We start from the raw sequence: 22,418 nt of genomic DNA on the forward strand, positions 1-22,418 counted from the left end.
CTCTGGTGTTTGCTGTGATCTTCTACCTGAGTCTGCAGGTCGCTGGAAGCTGCCAGCAGACTGTGGATGTTGTCTGGAGGACAGTGGGTCAGAGAAAAGGCCAACAGCTGCTGTCGAGCCTCCAGGTCTCCATAACCGTCACACTGACCCAGCAGGCTGCAGACGTCCCAGGCTGGACCGTAACCTGGACAGGAAACAGGACGGAGGACACTTTAAAACCATCTGTGGACTAAAACACAAACCTGGACAGAAAACAAGACGTTTTGTTTGTCATTTTAGACATTTTTGGAGTAATTTTCTAAATACTTTCAGTCATGTTGGACAATATTTGAATCATTTTTGACAATTATTAACTAATTTTGGAGGGGTTTTTTTGGTCATCTTGGACAGATTTTAAGTCAATCTGAGTATCCTTCTGTCATTTTTGACAATATTTGAGTTATTTTGTATGATTGTTAAGCAATCTAGAACTGAATTGAATTTTAGACTTTTTTTGGTCATTTTAGGCAAATTTTAAGTTATTTTACAGTTTTGGTTTGTCATTTTACACATTTTTGGATAATTTTAGACATACTTTAAGTCATTTTAGACATTTTTCTGCCATTTTAGACACATTTTAAGTCAATCTGAGGATCCTTCAGTCATTTTGGACAATTTTTGAGTAGTTTTTGATGGTTATTAACTAATTTGGGAGTTTTTGTTGTCATTGTAGACATTTTTCAATCATTTTAGACAGATTTTAAGTTATTGTGGAGTTTTTGCTGAGGATCTTTTTGTAATTTTGGACAATATTTCAGTAATTCTGGACAATTATTAGGTCATTTCGGAGGTTTTGTTTGTAATTGTAATTTTAAACATTTTTCAGTCATTTTGGACAGATTTTAAGTCAATCTGAGCATCCTCCTGTCGTTTTGGACAGTATTTGAGTAATTTTGGACAATTATTAATTACTTTGGGAGTTTTGTTTGTCATTTTAAACTTATCTGAGTAATTTTAGAAATACATACAATACAAGTCATTTTAGCTATTTTTTAGTCATTTTGGACAGGTTTTAAATTATTGTGGAGTTTTTGTTTGTCATTTTATACATTTTTGGAGTAATTTTAGAAATACTTTGTCATGTTGGACAATTTTGTCATTTGGGACAAATCTGAAGTTATTTTGCAGTTTTTGTTTGTCTTTTGTGGACACTACTTGAGTATATGAGACGCTAAATCACCATTAAAAGTCCTGAAATCACCACAAAAAGATGAGAAATAACTATAGAACATGCAAAAATATCACAACAGGAGGCTAAATGGCAAAAAAAGTCATCATTTTTAGGAGTAATCAAACTAAACACATTATTTTTTCATGTTGATTTTAATCATTATTGTTCTTTAAGTTGAACAAATTGCATCTTCATGTAAAACTTGCGGTTTTAAATCCAGTTTTCTGCTCTTCAGTCACTTTTTAACATTAATTAGTCATTAAACTTCCCTTAATGAACTTCTTTACCTGAACAAACCAGTCAAACCTCCTCACAGTCGACGGTTTTCCTCAGTTTCGGCTGTTTTTCACACTTTTCTATCTTCAGACGGATCGTTCCCTGTTAATTAACGTGGCGAGCTCATTACCAGCCTGTAGAACCAGATGAAGCAGAGTTCAGTTCCTACCTGCAGCCATCAGGTCCTGACAGTGGATGTAGGAAGCCTTGAAGTCCAGGTTCTGCAGAGCCTGCTCAGCCAGCAGCATCAGAACTCGTCCTCTCCTCGTCACCTCGTCGTCTCCTGGAAACACAAACGATGAATCTGATAATCCTGTGAATCACTCACAACATCTGGAAGAGAACGTTTATTAGCTGCAGAACGAGGTTAGGGATGGAAATGTTGACTGTAAAAGGTTAAAAAAGAAGTCATTCTATGGAAAAATCATCAAAATCTGGAAGAACAAAAACGTCCTTCTGACCTCCTCAGAATCATCTGGTTCTTCATCAACAGCAACTTTATTAATGAACCAGAGTTTTACCTTCAACCTATGAATAATTTCCACAAAAACCTGCAGAATCACCATGAAAAGCTGCAAAATGGTTGCAAAAACATGAAAATTCACCACAAAAAGGCACAAAATTAAGACAAAGAAAAAGCAAAATCACAAAATCTGACAAAAAATCTGTTTATCTGCAGAAACTTTATTTATGAAGTCATGCAAAGTTTTGTGTTTTTCCCAAAGACACAGAAAAATACAACATATTGCAAAATCCTGACAAAAAGATGCTAAATCACCATGAAAAGCTGCAAAATCACTGCAAAAAGATAAAAACTCACCACAAAAATAGATGTGAAACCACTACAGAGTCAAAATTACCACAAAAACATGCAAAAATGCAGGGCAAGATGCAAAATCATGACAAAACAACACAAAAACCACCATGAAAAGCTGCTAAATCGCTGCAAAGAGACAAAAAAAATGCTGATAAACCCCACAGATGATTCTAAGGAGGTTTGGAGCAACTTTGGTCAGATTTAGTCGATGTCTTTGTGGTGATTTTGCATCTTTTTGACATGATTTTGCATTTTTTTGTGCATGTTTACATCTTTTTGCTGTGAGCTTTGGTGTTTTTTGCAGTGATTTTGCACATTTTTGTAGAAAACATTCATAAATTGAAGGTGAAACTCTGCATGTCTTCATTAAATCTCCTAAAGTCGCTGCAGATCCAGATCCAGGCGACTCTCAGGTTGGAGAAGCGACTGATTAGTGTTGAAATAACTCCTCCTGAGAGCAGGAATCCTCTTCCCTCTGATATCTGGAGCTCCTGCCTTATGTTTGCCTTCATGTGGAGGTTCAGGACCAGCTTTGATCTGAGTCGGAGCTCCGTAAACAAAAGCCAGAAGACGGAGCGATCAAAGGAGGAACAAACCTGAGAAGCGACCATCAAAGGAACGTCTGTGAGGTGTTTACCGTCTGATATCTGCAGTCCAGACGTCTTCAGGACCTCAGTATCCAGGAGGTTAGTGTCTCCTCACTTTCATCCAAACATAAACAACGTTTATGTTAGGATGATCAGAACTCAGCGGCTCTGAAAACCAACAGAACCCTCACATGACCCCGATGGGCCAATCAGAGGCCGGCATGGGAAGGTCGTTTAGGACAGATTTAGCAGGTTTTTGTTGATATTTTAGACATTTTTGGAGTAATTTTAGAAATAATTTAAGTCATTTCATACATTTTTAGTCATTTTGGACAGATTTTAAGGTATTTTGCAGCTTTTCTTTATCATTTTAGACATTTTTGGATCAATTTTAGAATTATTTTTAGAAATTTTTCAGTCATTTTGGACAATATTTGAGTTATTTTTGACAATTTATTCACTAATTTTGCAGTTTTTGTTTGTCTGTTTGACATTTTTCAGTGATTTTGGACAGATTTTAAGTAATTCAGGAGTTTCTGTGTCATTTTAGACATTTTCGGAGTAATGTCAGAAAATATTTGAGTGATTTTTGACAATTATTAACTAATTTTTGAGTTTTTGTTTGTCATTTTAGACATTTTTGGTCATTGTGGACATTTTAAGTTATTCTGGAAAAGATTTTAAGTTTGATTTAAATTTAGTTTAATTTAATTTTGCATGTTTCATTTGTCTTTTTTGGACACTACTTGAGTATCAGAGTTATTTCAGCTCAATTTTGAGTCTTTTGTTAATCATTTGGTCAATTTTTGTGTAGTTTTGGACCTGAAATTACCACTAAAAAATGGAAATCACTACAGAACATGCAAATATACCACAACAGGAGGCTAAATCAATTTTAAAAAATGATGGAAAGTCACGATGAAAACATAATCTCACCACAAAATGACTGAATCCGACAGAAACGTGTTGTTTAAACCAACAGCCTCGACTCTAACAGAGTGAATCCTGTTTATAGACGATCCTGGTATCTTCTGGAAGATCATAATTATGGATCCGCTCAGACCAAAAACTACTTCTTCCTCTGAATATCTGAACTAAATGATTTGCAGACTTTCAGAGGAGGTTTTTCTGCCGCTGTGTCGGTGATACCTGCATTAAATATTCACCACGGAGCCCTGGAGCTATGCACCCTTCAAAAGCCTCCCTCCTGCATTTATTTATTTAAAAATTTGTTTATTCCTCCTCTCATCTCCCCTTGCCTCCTGTTTTTTCCTCTGAAGCCACACAGAGAGCTTCCTGCTGACAGAAAGTGAGCAGCACAAACACAGAAATGCCACCAGGACGGTTAGCAGCTTTAACTTCAGCTGCCGACGGGGAGAAACGACGCGTTCAGGGACCAAATGTGGAGATTTGGTAAATAACAGGAGCCACAATAGATCTCTGCAATATCACTTAAATGTCAGATGAGAGTAAATTACATCACCTGTCAATATTTGTAGTGTTTCTTGTGGGCATTTGCTCATTTGTGCATCAAAAACAAACGCGGTAGGAAGACAATATTAGAAATTCAGGCCTCAAAGCATCCGAGGGGATCCAGCTGTGACCACAGAAACTAGTTCACCTCCGATTTCCCATCAAAATATACAACAGGATGTCCAAAATACCTTAAAACTAGTCAAAAATTACTCAAAACCTGTCCAACTCTAGTTAAAAACATCAAGAATGACTCAAAATTGAGCCAAAAGTAATCAAAATCTGTCAGAAGAGACTAAAATTGTGTCCTAAATTACTATAATTTATCCAAAGACATTCAAAATGTGTTCAAAATGACTCAAAATTTATCAAAGCTGATTCAAAACCTGTCCAACACTGTTAAAAATGTCAAGAAAGACTCAAAATTGATCCAAAACAACCTAAGATTTGTCAAAAATGATTCAAAATTTGTCCCATTTTACTAAAATTTGTCCAAAGAGATTCAAAATCATCCAAAATGACTAAACTCTTCATCCAAAATCAGCCCAACTGCATGAATGTGGTTCTAAACTGAGCTGAGAACAGCAGAAAGTTCTCAGTTGTGGATCTATGGACTGGGTCTATCTATGTCTGCATCATGGCTCCATGTGGAAAAGAACTGAACACAGGAAGAGAAACATCTGACTGTGAGACTCGACAAAGATGGAAAATGATCCACGAAGATCAACTAAAAGTCAGTGAAGTGAGTCAGCAGTAATCAGGAGGTCTAGAAGGAGTCATAGTACCACTAATCATGGATTCTGAAATGACTCCACGGCTGAAGAACATGAGAAGAAGCTTGATGGATGTTGGAGAACCTTCTTTGGTCAGATGGAGATAAATGAGTTCAGATGGAGTCCAGATGTTTGGTAAGAACCTGACCAGGACTACCATAGTGGATGAATAGTCCTGACAGTGAAGCACGGAGGTGGAAGTATGATGATCTGGGGCTGGAAGAGGTCAGAAGGCGTTGAAGACATTTCTAGATGCAGCATGAAGGTCTGAGGATGAACCAGAATACTGTCTGACCAGATGAAGAAGAGCAATATTCCAACAGGAGAACATCCAGAGAACATCACACAAGAGCTTCTCGACTAGAACAAAGTGGAAACTAGAAAGTCTAGCAGGACTCAAAACACGTCCAAAACTACTCAAATTGTCCAAAATGACTCAGAATTTGACCAAAACGATTTGAAACCAGTTCACAACAAGCTAAATATCATCCAGAACTGCCCAACTTTTGTCTAACATTGGTTTAAAAAATTGTCTAAAACTAGTTCACAGCAAAATAAGCATTGTCCAAAATGAATGAAATTTTATCCAAAATAACTCAAAATGTGTTCAAATTAAGGAAAATTGTCCAACATGACTCAAAATTTGTCAGAAATTGCTCAAAATCTGTTCACAATTACTAAAAATTTGTCCAAAACAAGCTAAAAATTGTCCAAAATGACTGAATATTAGTGCAAAATGACTAAAAATTTACTCTGAATGTGTTTAAAATGATTCATAAATGATTGAAAATGGCAAAAAAAAATTGTCCAAATTGCCTCAAAATTCGTCAGAAATTACTAAGAGGAGCAAGCTAATGAGTCCAAAATGGCTCCAAATTTGTTCAAAATTACTAAAAAAAATGTCAAAAATGACTAAAAATGCAACCAAAACTTGAAACTTGTATTAAAAAAAAAAAAAATGCTAAAAATGTCCAAAATCACCCAAAATACATCAAAAATGAATCGAATTTTGTCCAAAATCACTGAAAATCTGTCCAAAATTATTTAAATCATTTCCAAAACAAGCATAAATTGTGAAAAATCAATGAATATTAGTACAAAAAGATGAAAAATCTTACCAAAATTACTCAGAAATGGTTGAAAATGGTACAAAATTGTCCCAAACAACTTTGAAAATTGTCCAGATTGACTTGAAATTCCTCAATACTACTCCAACACAAGCCAAAATGACTGAAAATGTTTCCAAAATGACCCAAGATACATTGAAAATGACTCAAACTTTGCCCAAAATGACTCAGAAATCCTCCAACACAACAATTATTTGCCAAAAAATCGCCCAAAACAATGAAAATTCTGTCCAAATTTACTTGAAATGTGTCAGAAATTATCCAAATTTTGTCATGTCTAAAATTTTGTCTAGAACAAGTAAAAAAAATGTCCAAATTGCTTCAAAATTTGTAAAAAGTTACTCAATACTAGTTTAACACAAGCTAAGAATAACAAGCTAATGAGTTAATTTGTTCAAAATGACTCCAAATTTTAACTGCCTAAAATTCTGTCCAAACTTACTAAAAGTTTTACCAAAACAAGTTAAAACCTGTCCAAAACTAAGCTAAAATTCTCCAAAATGACCCAAGATACACCAAAATGACTCAAATTTTGTCCACAGTGACTCAGAAATCATTCAAAATGACAATTATTTGCTGCAAGCGACCAAAAATCGCTAAAAATAATATAAAATTTGTCCAAATTTACACAGAAAAATGTCTCCTGTTGAACCTAGAGGTAATCTGATTACTCTTCCAGAAGAATCTAATGTCTTTCCTTCAGGTTTCATCTGATAAAAGTGATGGAGGAATTTAATTTATATTCTGCCCTGGCGTCTCATTCTCCCTTTCTACTGAACCGACCGCTTTACTGGTCAGCGTGATTCAGATCTGCAGCACTGAGGCAGAAAAAAACATAAAAAACGACATTAAAAGCAGCAAAACTCCTTTAAAAAGCGCCACCAGAGCTCTGAAGTAAACAGTTTCCAGAAAGCAGAGATGAGAGGGAAGGAGGCGAATGTGAAGGAAAATAAATGTGTTTACTAGACGGAGGCGTCTCCAGCAAAGTTTGGAGGACGTGAAAGTATTTCTGAAGAGCAAAAATTAACCCGTAAAAAATGTTTCAGTTCAGCTTTTAGCTCTGCAGAGACGAGAAGTTTAATGTGAGCTCTGAAGTCGGAGCACGAATCATTAAAAAGCTCTGAAATGTGGACGACAGACGCATTAATCACATTTATTAGCTTTAGTTCTGGGTTTGCATTTAGTGTTACAGCTGTTTAAGCTAACAAGCTAATCTGTCCAAAATGACACTGATTTTTCAAGTGTCTAAAATGTTGTCCAAAACAAGCAAAAACTGTCCAAATTGCTTCAAAATTTGTAATAATAATAATAATAATAATAATAATAATGACTCAATACTAGTCTAACTCAAGCTTTAAAAAACAAGCTAATGTGTCCAAAATGACCAAAATTTTGTCCAAATCAAGTAAAAAAATAGTCCAAAATGTGTCAAAAATTACTCAATACCACTCAAAGGCAAGCTAAGAAAAACAAGCTAACAAGCTCACCTGTCCAAAATGGCTCCAAATTTTGTCAGAAGTGCCTAAAATTTTGTCCAAAACAATAAAAAAATGTCCAAAATGTGTCAAAAATGTCTCAATACTAGTCTATCGCAAGCTAATAAAAACAAACTAACAAGCCAATCTGTCCAAAATCACCTAAAATTTCGTCCAAAACAAGTAAAAAAATTGTCCAAAATGTGTCAAAAATGACTCAATACTTGTCAAACGCAAGCTAAGAAAAACAAGCCAATCTGTGCAAAATGACCGAAATTTTGTCAAAAGTGCCTCAAAATTTGTAAAAAATAAAAATTATAAATTATTCAATACTGATCTAACAGAAGTTAAGAAGGATAAGCTAACAAGCTAATCTGTCCAATTTGCCTCAAAATTTGTCCAAATTGACTAAAAACTTCTCCAAAACAAGTTGAAAATTGTCCAAAGTGACTAAAACTCAATCAAAGATTATCTAAAAATGTCCTTAATGGCTCAAAATTTGTCAAAATGGAGCCAAAATTGTTGGACCTGATTCATATACTGCCCAAATGTAATCAAAATGTGTCCAAATTTACTCAAAATGTGTCAAAAATGACTCACTAGTACTCCAACACAAGCTAAGGGGAACAAGCTAATGAGTTAATTTGTACAAAATTACTCGAAATTTATCAAAAATCACAAAAAAATTGAATTAATGTTTGTTTTTCTGTCTGGTTTTAACTTTTATCAGCAAATAAACCGTTTCCATCCTGTAAAGGCTCAAATATCCGCCAGTTTGTGTGAATAAATCCCATTAAAGTGTGTTTCTTTAAACCCAACCTCTCATTTGTTGCTTCTAGTGAGAGAATCCTGTCATAATTTTAGATATTAAAGTACAAACACGAGGTTAACGCATTAAAACCAGGCAGGAACTTTGAAGTGACTAAAATCCTAATGAAGCCGAGTGCCCCCCGCCAGCAGACGTCAGCTCAGAGAGACGGATCAATACTTTTATCTGACAGATTATCAGGCAATAAACAGCTTCAAAGAAGGTCGGCTGCCTCCTTTCTACATGGAAACTCACATTCAGCTCAGAGGGACTGGACATATAAGTGAGAAATGATTTTTACAAGAATGTTTTTACTGAAATGAAACAGAAATGAGCCGCCTGGAGTCACGACTTTGGATGTGAGACGTCCCAAACAGATAAATGTGATGGACGGATGGTTAAAGTTTAATGGATGGATGGTCTGAAATGACTTGAAAACGGTCCAAAATGACTAAAATGTGCCAAACATGCATCAAAATTTGCCAAAAATAACTCAACAATTGTCCAAAATAACTCAAAATTTCCCAGTCATGAACATTTTAAATCAAATGTTGTTCAATATGTTTGAAAATTGTCCCAAATGTCCCCAAAAATTGACCAAAATAATAAGATTTCATCCAGAACAACTCAAAAATTGTCCAAAATAACAAAAAAATTCACAAAATCATGAACATTTTTTGTCAAATGTTTTTTAATATATTTCAAAATTCAAAAATGTCCAGATTGAGTAACACGTACTAAAAACGACTCACAAATTGTCCAGTAAGACTCACAATGATTAAAGTATTTTGTCCAAATTGTGCAAAAAAAATGCAAAATTATTCAAAATTTGTCCCAATTGACTCAAAAATGGTTATAAAATGTTCAAAAATACAATATTTTGCTCAGCAAGAGCCAGAAATTATCCAAAATAACTTGAAAATTGTTCAAAATAACCTATAAATGGTTCACAATTTTTCTAAATGACAAAAATTTTCCCCCAATGACTCTAAAATGGGCCAAAATGACAAATATTTGTCCCAAATGTCCAACGAAATTGACCAAGATAATTAAATTTAATCTAAAATAACTCAAAAATTGGTCAAAATAACAAAAAAATGTTAAAAAGTCATTAGTTTTAAATCAAATGACTCCCAAGTTGTCCAATAATGTATAAATTTTGTCCAAACTGCGCAAAAAAAATTGCAAAATTATTCAAAATTTGTCCCAGTTGACTCAATAATTGTCCAAAATGGTTGTGAAGTTTTTAAAAACTACAATATTTTGCTACATATAATGCATAATTGATGCAAAATCATTTTTAAAAATCCACAAATGACAAAACACCAGAGATAAAAAGTTGTCCAAATTCATACAAAATGTAACATTTCTTTAAAAATTTGTCCAAATTTCCCCATTTTCTCTCCACAAAATAACTCTGATGCACAGTTTAGCCTGATAAAAGAAACAAGTTGGGAAGAGGCGTTAGCAGTGTTAGCAGAGAGGCTAGCAGTGTTAGCAGTGTTAGCATATTAGTGGAGGTTTGAGCAGTGTTAGCAGACAGGTTAGCAGTATTAGCAGTGTTAGCATGTTAGTGGAAGTTTGAGCAGTGTTAGCAGGGAGGTTAGCAGTATTAGCAGTGTTAGCATGTTAGTGGAGGTTTGAGCAGTGTTAGCAGACAGGTTAGCAGTATTAGCAGTGTTAGCATGTTAGTGGAGGTTTGAGCAGTGTTAGCATGTTAGCAGAGGTGCTAGCAGTGTTCTCAGTGTTTTTCAGTGTTCTCAGAGTTAGCATGCTAGCTCCTCTACCTGCCACTCGTAGTAGCGCTGCCAGCCCCAGCAGGGTGGTGGACTGTCTGTAGGCCGAGGAGCAGCTGGAGATACATTCTTCTATCAGAGACAGTCGGTCAGACCGCAGACGAACTGGAACACACAGGAAGCAGGAAGTTCATATGAGTTCTGCTAATTAGTCAATAATTAAAGCATAATTACTGTACATAAGAACACGCTAAACTAAAACAGGAGGAACAGATCTGGTCGTCATGTTGTTTTACTGCTGCTGTTGCACATTTCTAAAAGTTTTCTGGGTTTAAACCTGCTGAGTTACAACATTTATTCTGTAAACACAGAAAGTCTGATCAGATTTTCAACTGATCAGATGTTTCACCATGCTGAGTGTAGCTCCAACAACTTTGTCATTTTATATCTCGTTTTTGTCTGTCTCATTTTTTTGTCTCATTTTTGTCCATTTTGTAATTTTATCTCATTTTTGTTGTTTTATGTCTCATTTTTGTCATTCTGTCTAATTTTGCCATTGTGTGTCTCATTTTTGTCACTGTCTCATTTTTGTCATTTTGTGTCTTGTTTTAGTCGTTTTGTGTCTCATTTTTTTCATTTTGTGTCTCATTTTGTGCCTCATTTTTGTCTTGTTTTTGTCGTTTTGTGTCTTATTTTAGTCATTTTGTGTCACGTTTTTGACATTTTGCGTTTCATTTTTGCCTCATTTTTGCCTTTTTTGTCTCCTTTTTGCCATTTTGTGTCTTGTTTTTGTCATTTTATGTCTCGTTTTTGTAATTTTTTGTCTCATTTTTGTTATTTTGGGTCTCATTTTTAACTTTTTGTCTCGTTTTTGTCATTTTGTGTCTCATGTATATCATTTTATGTCTCGTTTTTGTCATTTTGTGTCTCATGTTTATCATTTTGTGTCTCGTTTTTGTCTGGTTTGTCTTGTTTTTGTCATTTTGTGTCTCATTTTTGCAATTTTTTGTCTCATTTTGCCATTTTATGTCTCATTTTTGTCATTTTATGTTGTCATTTTTGCCGTTTTATGTCTCATTTTTGTCGTTTTGTGTTCACTGTGTCTCTTTTTTTTCCAGCAGAAATAGATCAAAATTCTGCGTTAAAGTCACCAGAAACTTTCCTCCCTCGTTAACGAACCGCCGGTTGGGTGCGGGACTGAAACTTTTGCTGACTCCAGATCAGACCCTCCAAACGTGAGAACCTGCATTTGGGTTGTCGATGCCCTGCTGAGCGTCTTTCAGGCTCGGCAGCACTTTGGGCGAAGCCTGGAGGGAATTCAGGGGAGCTGCTGGTGTGAAGCTTCGCCTCGGGCTGCAGAGGAGGATTACCTGAAGCTGAACTGTGTTTATCTGCACGACTTAACGGGAAATAATGTGGTTTATTACTGAGGTACAGCATCCGAGTGACCTCCAACAGGAGAAACCAGAGAGAACACCAGCCAGTGAATGGAGTTTACTGCTTTTAGTTCATTCTTTATCACAGTTTCGTCTTTAGGATCTGCTGCTTGTACTTTCAAGGTTCAGAAGGTAGTTTGTGTCTCATTTTTGTAGTTTTGAGTCTTGTTTTTGTAGTTTTGAGTCTTGATTTTGTAGTTTTGAGTCCTGTTTTTGTAGTTTTGAGTCTCATTTTTGTAGCTTTGGGTCTTGTTTTTGTAGTTTTGAGTCTTGTTTTTGTAGTTTTGGATCTTGATTTTGTAGTTTTGGGTCTTGATTTTGTGGTTTTGTGTCTCATTTTTGTAGTTTTGAGTCTAATTTTTGTTTTTTTTATGTCTCATTTTGCAATTTTTAGTCTTGTTTTTGTCGTATTTTTTTCTAATTTTTGTCATTTTGTGTCTTCTTTTTGCAATATATTTTCTTGCTTTTGTCATTTTGTCTTGTTTTTGCAGTTTTGAATCTAATTTTTGCAGTTTTTGGTCTTGTTTTTTCTTTTTTTTGGTCCAGCTTTTGTTATTTAATACTCTCGTTTTTTTTCTCGTTTTGAGGCTTATTCAGTTTCTTGTTTTTGTTGCTTTGTCATGTTTTTGCGGCTTTGAGTCTCTTTTTTTGCAGTATAGTGTCTTATCTTTGTTGTTTTGTCTCTTATCTAGTAGCTAATTTAATTTCTTGTTTTTGTGTTTTGAGTGTCATATTTGTAGTCCTGAATCTTATTTTTGTTGTTTAGAGTATCATTTTTGCAGTTCAGCGTCTTGTTTTTTTTCATTTTTTCTCAGTTTTTGTGATTTACTTTCTTGTTTTTGTACTTTTTAGTCTCATTTTTCTTGTTTCGTGTCTTGTTCTTGCAGTTTTGAGTCTTGTTTGTGCCATTTTTTGTCTTATTTTTGTTATTTAATATCTCATTTTTGTCATTTTCTGTCACACTTTTGCAGTTTTGTGTCTTGTTTTTGTTATCCTGCATCTTGTTATTCAACTGTGGGTCTTATTTTTGTAATTTAGTTTCTTGCTGTTGTAGTTTTGACTGTCATTTTTGTTGTTTTATGTCTCCTTCTTGCAGTTTTGAGTCTTGATACGTTGATGTAAAATCGGGTAATAACGGGAGTATACTTCTTTTTTCTTCACTCTTTTCTTTCAGCTTTTCTTTCCTGGGCTTTCTGTTTTTTTTGCACTTTCCAGGAAAAGTAAGACGAGAGCAGAAATCTCCCTGAGAGCGAGAAGCCAGAAGGAGTGATGTGAATAGAGAAAGCAGGAGGAGCGAGATCTGGCAGTTTAAGGCTCTCCGTCTCAGTTTGATGGGGGCAAACAGGGCAAAGAGCGGAGCCTCGGGGGCAAACAACACCTCGGTGCAGAGGTGAGGCTTCCTTGAGCTGCAGGAAGATGGAGGGAGGCTGGAGGTGAATACAGATCAGTGGCTGCAGCAGAAACAACAGAAGGATGTGGAGCTGAGAAGGAGCTAATGAGGCCATCAGGCAGATGTTGTTTGCTCAACAGCTGATCCATAAATAACCACATGTTTAGATGTAGAGGCAGGAAGACGGGACATAAGGAGGCTGGAGGAGCTGAAGGGGCTCAGGGTTCATTTACAGGAGGTTTAATGAATGAATTCTACAACTAAGAAAATCAGGAATACAGTATTTGATATCAGAATGTTGACGGTTTAGCTGCTTCTAGTGAGTCTAAGAGGTGGTTTTTATCTCTGTTTCCACTGAAATAACATCTGTTCGTGTTTATTTTGTGTCTTTTTCTCTCTCTTTGCGGTCGATTTATGTATTTTTTAACTCTCACTATTTGTGTTCATTTTCTGTCTCTCTGTGGTTGATTTTGCATCTTTATGGTTGTCGGTCTCGTTTTGTTGGCATTCTGGTGTTTTTGACAAAAAACGTCCAAAATGACTTGAGACCTAACTAAAATGATCCCAAAAATGCCCTAAATGACCCAAAAACATGTCAAAAAGACTGTAAAACTGTCCAAATTGACTTGAAACTTACCAAAAATGATCCCAAAATGCCAAAAAACGTCAACGTGACGAAAAAGTAATATGTCCAATATGCCTTAAAACCTCTCAAAAATTATGCCAAAACTGCCCAAAATGACCAATAAACATGTCAAATCATTTAAAATTTGGTTGATTTATGTCTTTTTAAAAAATTCTTATTGCGGGTCTTTGCAACTGTTTGTGTTCATGTTCTGTCTCTGTGGTTGATTTTGCATCTTTGTAGTCTCATTTTGTTGGCATTTTGTCACTGTTTTTGACAAAAAATGTCCAAAATGACTTGAAACTTACTAAAAATGATCCCAAACCTGTCAAAGATATCAAAAAATATGTCAAAATCATAAAAAAATTGTCCAAAACTACTTGCAACTCATCAAAATGATCTCAAAATGGCCAAAAACATGTCAAAATGACTTGAAAATTATCCAAAATGACTTGAAATTTGGCTGATTTGTGTCTTTTTTAACACTCATTGTGTCTTTGTGTCTGTTTGTGTTCATTTTCCGCCTCTATCTGGTTGATTTTGCATTTTTGTCTTTGTTGAACTCATTTTATTACCAATTTGTCGTTGTTTTGAGTGTCTTTTTGTCTCTTTTTTTGTTGCTTTATCAGTTTTACTTGATGTCAGTTAGCTTGGAGTCGACTCAGACCAGCTGAGAGACCAAAAACTAATTAAAGACAGTAAAAAAAAAAAGGCGCTTTAACATTAGTTTTACAGGAAATTAGGTGGTTTTATCTACATGGGCTCCGTGTGTTGCTGAGAAAGTGATGAAAATAGTTGTTAAATTCAGTGAAGATGCAGAAACTAACACAATGTTCAACATTTAATCCATAAATAACCACATATTTAGATATAGAGGAGAGGAGATGTGACCTGTGGAGGCTGGATGACCTGATGGGGCTTTAAATGCTCAACATTTATGGTTTCTAGAAGGTTTAATGAACAAGTCTTCAGGAAAAAAAGCAGATATTTGAATTCGGCACCTTGCAGCGGCAGGATGTTGACGCTGAAGTCATGAAGCTGACTGAGAGCGCTGATCAGGTCCAGTTCCTCCTGGATGGCCGGAGGACAGTCGGTGATCAGCTGGAGACAAGTTCTGAAGGAGACGAGACACAAAACAGACGAGAATTTAATGAAAACAGACATAAAACCACCTGGTAGACACACAAAAGCATCACTGTCATGTAAAACACGGCTGCAAAGAGACAGAAAATGACAAGAAAGAGATTAAAACTCAGTAAAAGAGACAGAAAATGACCAGAATGAGATTAGAACCAACTAAAAGAGACAGAAAATGACAAGAAAGAGATTAAAACTCAGTAAAAGAGACAGAAAATGACAATAAAGAGATTAGAACTCAGTAATGACTTGAAATTTATCAAAATTATCACAAAACTGCTCAAAATGACCCAAAAAAATTTAAAAATGATTTAAAATGTGTCTAAAATGACTTGAAACTTATCAACAATGATTAAAAAATTGCCAAAATTCATCTAAATGACTATAAATTGTCTAAAATGACTTGAAACTTATCAAAAATTATCCCAAAAAACATAAAAAACTCAGAAAAATTGTCCAAAATTATTTGAAACTTATTAAAAATGATGCCCAAAATACAAAAAACATGTCAAAATGACTTGAAATGTGTCCAAAATGACTTGAAACTCATCAAAAATGATTCCAAACCTGCCCAAAATGACAAAAAACACGTCAAAATTTGTCCAAAAAGACTCCAAAGTGAATTAAAATTTATGCAGATTTACCTAAAATAAGAACGATGTCCAAAATAACTCAAGTTTCAAAAATGACAACAAATTGCCCAAAAATTATGCCAAAAATATGTCAAAATGACTTTAACAATGTCCAAAATGACTTAAAACTACCAAAAATGATCCTGAAACTGCCCAAAAACATGTAAAATGGAGTAAATTTCCCCTGGCGTGGGGAGAAATAAAGAACTTTATCTTATCTTATCTTAAAAAAATTGTCCAAAATGACTTGTAACCTCACAAAAATTATGCCCAAAACTTCCCAAAACCCCCCAAAAACATGCAAAATGGCTTAAAAAATTTCCAGAATTATATGAAACTTATTAAAAATGCCCAAAATGCCAAAAAAACATGTCAAAATTACTTGAAACTCATCAAACACGACGTCAAAATATCTTAAAAATTTCCCAAATGCCAAAAAAAAGTCAAAATGACTTAAAATGTGTCAAAAACGACTTGAAAAATAACTACAATTATTTTAATCTAATCAAAAATGACTCTAAAATCACCCAAAAACATGTAAAAATGGCTAAATTGTGTGATTTTAAAAAAAAAAAAAACATGACTTTCAAAGCTGCCGGTCTCCTTCAGAAAAAGTCAGAATCTACAAACTAGTTGAAGTTTTCTAAAAGAGGAAATTAATCTGCAGTAAAATAACAACTCTGTGGGTTTAATCTGCAGGAAGGACTAAATGTCCTTCACTAATTTCTGATAATCGAGGCTGAAGTTTGACCAGAAACACGTTGGAGTTCCTCTCATGGATTTATTTACAGAGTCTAGACTAATTAAGCGTCTCAACAACAGGGAGTTTCCTCACAAAGCGTCCTCATCATTACCCTTAATAGGATTAGGCGGCCGACATGTAACCGAGCTGCAGCAGCAAACTAATTAATTTACAAACGGCGTAAAGCTCCGATGAAACAGCAGCTTAGAGAGCAGATCTGACGTCAGACCAGGACGAGTCCTTGGGAGTCTCTGAATCCACATCTCTAAAAAACACTCGACGGAGCTCTGAGAGGTTCGTCCTGGCGCTGATGAGATGCCGTGGACGGTGATTATGTGCTCGACGTGCCGTCAAGGATCTGCAGCCGCCGAGTGTTTGAGCTGAAATGTAGACGAGCTCCTTGGTTTTAAACTCACACAGGAGCGTCAACACCTTCTTCTAACAATTATTTCTGCAGAGGCTCCGACTAAATCTGAAGAGGTGAGCTCCTCTAGAGGACAGACATGAAGAAATGACTAAAAGACTGTCCAAAAGACTCAAGAATTGACCAAAATAACAAAAAAACCTGTCCAAAATGACAAATATTTGACTCAAATAACTTGAAAACTTATCAAAAAGGACAAAAAATACTGTCCAAACTGACTTGAAACCTATTAAAAAAGACCCCTAAACTGCTCAAAATGGCAAATAACAGGTCAAAATGACTTTAAATGGTCAAAAAAGACTGAAAAGCGGTACAAAAACTCTCAAGACTTGTGCAAAATGAGTCCAAATTTGTCCAGAATTACTTAAATTTCAATCAAATTTACTCAAAATGTGTCTAAAATGACAAAGAACTATGTCCAAAATGACTCAACTATTGTCAAAAATGACAACAGAATGTCCAAAACAACTCAAAAGATATCTAAAATCACCCAAATAAAAATCCAAAAGGACTCAAAACTAAGTGAAAATGACTCAAAAACTGTCCAAAATGACAAGAAAATGTATGTAGATGTACCTAAAGCACGTCCAAAATGTCAACTATGTCCAACAGAACTCAAAATATGGCGAACACTGTCTAAAATGATTCAAAATGTATCGAGAAGGACTCAAAAAATGGCCAAAATGACAAACAAAACATGTGAAAATGGCTTAAAATGGTCAAAAATGTCAACTTATGTCCAACATAACTCAAGAGTTGTCAAAAGTTATAATAAAATGTCCAAAACAACTGAGAATATATCTAGAATCACACAAACATTGTCCAAAATGACACATATTTACCCCAAATGACTCAAAACTTATCAGGGACTCAAAAGTGACCAAAATGACAAAAGATATGTAAAAATGTCTTAAAAGGGTCAAAAATGACTGAAAAGTGGTACAAAAACACTCAAGAATTGTGCAAAATGGGTCAAAATTTGTCCAGAATTACTTACAACTCCATCAAATTTACTCAAAATGTGTCCAAAATGACAAGAAAAGTGACAAAAAAACCCTAAAAATTCATTCATAAATGTACCTAAAACACACCCAAAATGTCAACTATGTCCAACATAACTCAACTGTTGTCAAAAATTACAATGAAATGTCACCAAGACTGTATAAAATGACTCAAAATTTATCAAGAAAGACTCAAAAAAATGGCCAAAATGACAAAATAAAACATGAAAAATGGCTTAAAACGGTCGAAAATGACTGAAAAGACTGAGTTTGTGGACCTGTTTCCTCAGTTTTCCTATCAGAGCTAACATCAGGAGGGGATCCCCGGTTATTTTAGGAGTTTATTCGTCCTTGTGTAAACTCTCCCCTCCATCAGGTTGTGAGTCCGTCCCAGTGTTTGTGTGTCTGTGGAGCAGCTATTTTAGATGTAAATGGATTATTAATTCAGACTCTCAGTGGGACAGTCACAATGGATGATGCTGTCCGGCTGAGTGGAGGGGGGCCTCGCCGTTCGTTACTGGAAATGAAGAACGACCCAATTACTGCCCCACTTCCCCACCAGGACCAGACAGAGGGTTACAACCCACTGGGTTAGAACCCGGCAGCCCCCAACCGAGCTCCCATAGAACCAACACTTTAAACACACCAAATAAAAGCAGACGCCGCTATTTAGCTGCTGGTCGACCAGACGAGCATGAAGTAAACAAACAAAGGTCGACATTTCAAACTAAACTTCTTTAAAGTAGTCAAAAACTTGTCCAAAATGACATGAAATCCTTGAAGAAATACTCATAATGACTCGAAACACGCCCAAAGTGACAAAAAACACACTCATGTTGGCTTAAAACTGTCAAAATAGCTCAAAAACTGTCAAAAATTACACAAAAACGTCCAAAAATCATCTCAAAACCTATTTAAAATGACAAAAACACACACAAAATGTCCAGAATTTACAACAAAAAAATTCATAATGACTCAACACTTAGTGAAAAAATTTCCAAAATGACAAAAGAAGTAAAAATTGCTTAAAATGGTTAAAAACGACTGACAAGTTTTCCAAAATGACTCAACAATTGTGCAGAATGACACAAAATTGATCCACAATGGCTTTAAATCCATGCAAATTCACTCTAGACATGCCCGAAATGACAAAGAATTATGTCCAAAATAACTCAATTGTCAAAAATGACACGAAAACATTCAAAACTATTGAAAATATATCTAAAATCATACAAAAAATGTCCACAATTCCTCAAAACGTATCAAAAACAACTCAAAAACTGCCCAAAATGACAACAAACATGTCAAAATGACTAAAACTGTCAAAAATGACTAAAATAATCATGGAATTGTACCTAAAACACGCCCAAAATGTCAATTTTGTCCAACATAACTCAACAGTTGTAAAAAATGACAACAAAAAGTCAGAAACATTGTCCAAAATGACTCAAAACGTATCAAGAAGGACTCAAAAAATGTCCCAAATGACAAAAAAACATGTAAAAATGTCTTGAAACAGTCAAAAATGACTGAAAAATGTTCCAAAAAGACCCAAGAACTATGCAGAATGACTTTGAATTCACTCTAAACATGCCGAAAATGATAAAGAACTGTGACCAAAATAACTCAACAATTGTCAGAAACGACTCAACAAAATGTCCAAAATGACTCAACCATTGATCACATGAAAACACTCCGAAGCAAACAGGTCTAGACTCCTCTATGTGGTGGTTTGACATGTGAACCTTTATATCTACTCGACATTAAAGCCGATCTAACTGAAGCTGCTCACCTGGCCAGGTCCATGCAGGAGTCCGTCAGAGCCGTGGACGAGTTGAAATATTCTCTGGCAGCATCTAGAACCAACTCCACGCTGCTGTCGTAGGAAACCTTCAGGGCGTAACCTTTACCTCGGAAAGACAGACTCACCGGGACGTCCTGACTCACCTTAAAGACAAGAAAACACTAATTATACACATTTACAGGTTTTTAAAGTCAGTTCTGGGATCCACAGCAATGTCTTCATACGGTTTTATGTTCAAAAAGAGCGCTTCCTGGAAGTCATGCTAACTCTTCAGCTCAAAATGACTTAAAATCAAAACAAAATGACTCAAGATGTGTTCAGTCTCATTAACGAACCTTGGAGCAGTGCATCAGCTGACCGGCCAGTCGGACGTTCTCCAGGCGGCTGGAGCAGAGCAGGGACTGGACGAAGACCTGGACCAGAACACAGTTCACATTCAGCAGGGTCTGGACCTGGTTTAGGTTCTACATTTCACATGTTCCATTAGAATAAAGTTCTCTAAAGTGTTTTAACCTGGTGGCAGGTCTCTGGCTTCAGACAGCTGTAGACGTTCTGCTGCATGTCCAGTAGATCCTGGAGAAGTCCTCTCCACACCGACTCACTCACTGGAGGGTTTCTGGACAAACAGCAGCACAGAGGTTCAGAAATCAGTGGGTTCCTGTTCTGAAGGTCTTTACAACATCACTTTATCACCATTTCAGCAACAAAATGAGTATTAGGCTTGAAAAAATCAAATCCAAAGCAAATAAAATCCGTATCATCAGTTGTAATCTGGATGAAATCTCCAAAATGCAGCAAAACCCTTTTCATGCCCGTCAGTCTAAGATTATGGACTTCTATTGTGTTTATTTTTTGTTGTCTTTATGAGTCATGAAAACTTTACATTCTCTACCTTTGATTAAAAAACTGTTCAGAAAAATCACAAATGATTCAAGAATGGCAAAAAAAAGTCAGAAATTATTCAAATTTGTCCAAATTTAGAAAAAAAAATCACAAATGATTCAAAACTGTAAAAAATGACTCAAAATGTCTCCAAAATAGCTTGAAACTAAACAAAATTAAATTAAATTACTACATAGTACGTAGTAATTTAATTATACTACAGTTAGCATGTAGTACATACTAATGAAATCAGAAAAAATTCTCGAGAAGGATGCCGAAATGATCCAAAATGACGTAAAATTTTACCTTGAATTTGGCCAAAAATTACCCCAAAAATGTGTAAAATGATTTAAGATTTCTCCAAAATGGTTCAAAACCTACACAAAATGACTCAGTGTTCAAAATGGCAAAATTTCTCAAACATGGCAAAAAAAAAAAAATGCCCAATTTGACTTAAAATATTTCCAAATGTGTCCAAAATGGCTCAAAACTTAAACAAAATGACTCTAAACATGTGCCGAATTACTTAAAAATTGTCCAAAATGGCAAAAAGTCCCAAAAGAACACAGACATGATCCAAAATGACTCCCAAAAGTTTCTTCAAATTTGGTCCAAAATTACAAAAAAATGTGTAAAATAACTTGAAACTTAAATAAAATTACTTTAAAATTGTTCAAAATGGCCAAATTTGCAGAAAATGATGTAAAATACACCCAAAATGACGTAAAATACACCCAAAATGATGTAAAATACACCCAAAATGATGTAAAATACACAAACATGAAAATAATTTTAAATGACTTTAAACTTAAATAAAATGACTCAAACGCCGTACAAGGTGGGTTTTTGGCGAAAACTGTTTTAAAATATGAACAAATGAGTTCAAAATTACTTAAAAAAAAAACAAAAGCTGGTGGTTCTTACTTCCGTCCGGTGTGTCGACACAGTTTGACCATCAGCTGATGAGCTTCTTCTTCACTGGTCTGACTGGTCTGAACGTAGGAGATGGGCTTCTGGAGGCCGTGCTTCTCCAGAACCTCAGACACACTGAAGAACAGCAAGACACACAAACATATGAAGACACACAATCACGAGGAGAATCACACGTCTGATCAGTTATTATTAACTCTCTAAACTCCAGACTACTTGCTCCTCCGTTCACTGGTTTCATTTTGTTTCTCTTTTTGTCATTTCGTGTCTCGTGTCGTCCTGCGGGACAAAATTGACCCGATTTAAAGTTTAAAAATGTGGGAAAAAAATTTATTTTCACAGTGAAACTTCTGATGTCCACATTTTCAACATTTTTGGGAAATCTTTGAACATATTTTGGTGGGAAAAAAGAAATGTTGAAAATGTTTCTCAAGAACATTCACACACAAAAAAAATCAACCAAAATCCAGTGAATTTCACTGGATTTTGGTAGATTTTTATGTGAATGTTCTTAAAGAAAATATTAGAAGTTTTACTGATATATATGGAATCACTTTAGATATTTTTAGGATTTTTTGGAAGATTTTTACTCATTTTTTGAAAATATTTACAAGAATTTTCTTGCCAAACTTGGAGGATTTTTTTTAAAAAAAAAGAACTTTTAAGGGAAACTTTTAAGGAATTAATGTAATTTTCTTCCTGAAGGTTTTACAAATATTCAGAAATTTGGGGAATTTTTTGCTGAATTTTTGCATTTTTTTCAGACAAGGAAACTATTTTTTGGAGCCTGTAAATGAGGACAACAGGAGGGTTAACAGATTTTCATTTTATTTTTTGTCATTTTCTGTAGTTTTGTGTCTCTTTTTTGTCTTTTTTGTCATTTTTTGCCATTTGTTTTTCTTATTTGTAATCTTGTGTCTCCATTTTTGTCTTTTTGTGTAGTTTTGTATCTCTTTTGTCATTTTGTCTCATCTTTGACACGTGTCTCGTTTTGATATTTTGTGTTGTTTTGTACCCATTTTGTTATTTTGAGTCTCGTCATTTTCACTGTACTTTTTGTCATTTTGTGTAGTTTTCTCTTTTTGTCTTTGTGTCTCATTTGTCTCCTTTTTTGTTTTGCTTTTCTTGCTTTC

At 35.1% G+C, this 22,418-nt stretch overlaps 1 protein-coding gene across 1 annotated transcript in view; it reads right to left on the minus strand.

Moving 5' to 3' along the window:
• Window positions 1-22,418, minus strand: part of nbas (NBAS subunit of NRZ tethering complex) — a 202,701-nt gene that overhangs the window by 86,198 nt on the left and 94,085 nt on the right. The window contains exons 27-34 of the mRNA XM_055016167.1: window positions 21,280-21,402; window positions 19,987-20,089; window positions 19,809-19,886; window positions 19,462-19,616; window positions 14,735-14,847; window positions 10,334-10,447; window positions 1,656-1,769; window positions 27-184 (exon numbers count right to left, since the gene is read on the minus strand). Coding sequence (XP_054872142.1) covers window positions 27-184; window positions 1,656-1,769; window positions 10,334-10,447; window positions 14,735-14,847; window positions 19,462-19,616; window positions 19,809-19,886; window positions 19,987-20,089; window positions 21,280-21,402 — 958 coding nt within the window. The remainder of the gene's footprint in view (window positions 1-26; window positions 185-1,655; window positions 1,770-10,333; window positions 10,448-14,734; window positions 14,848-19,461; window positions 19,617-19,808; window positions 19,887-19,986; window positions 20,090-21,279; window positions 21,403-22,418) is intronic.

This window comes from Amphiprion ocellaris, chromosome 12, assembly GCF_022539595.1.
Source record: "Amphiprion ocellaris isolate individual 3 ecotype Okinawa chromosome 12, ASM2253959v1, whole genome shotgun sequence".
Classification (NCBI taxonomy): Eukaryota; Metazoa; Chordata; class Actinopteri; family Pomacentridae; genus Amphiprion; species Amphiprion ocellaris.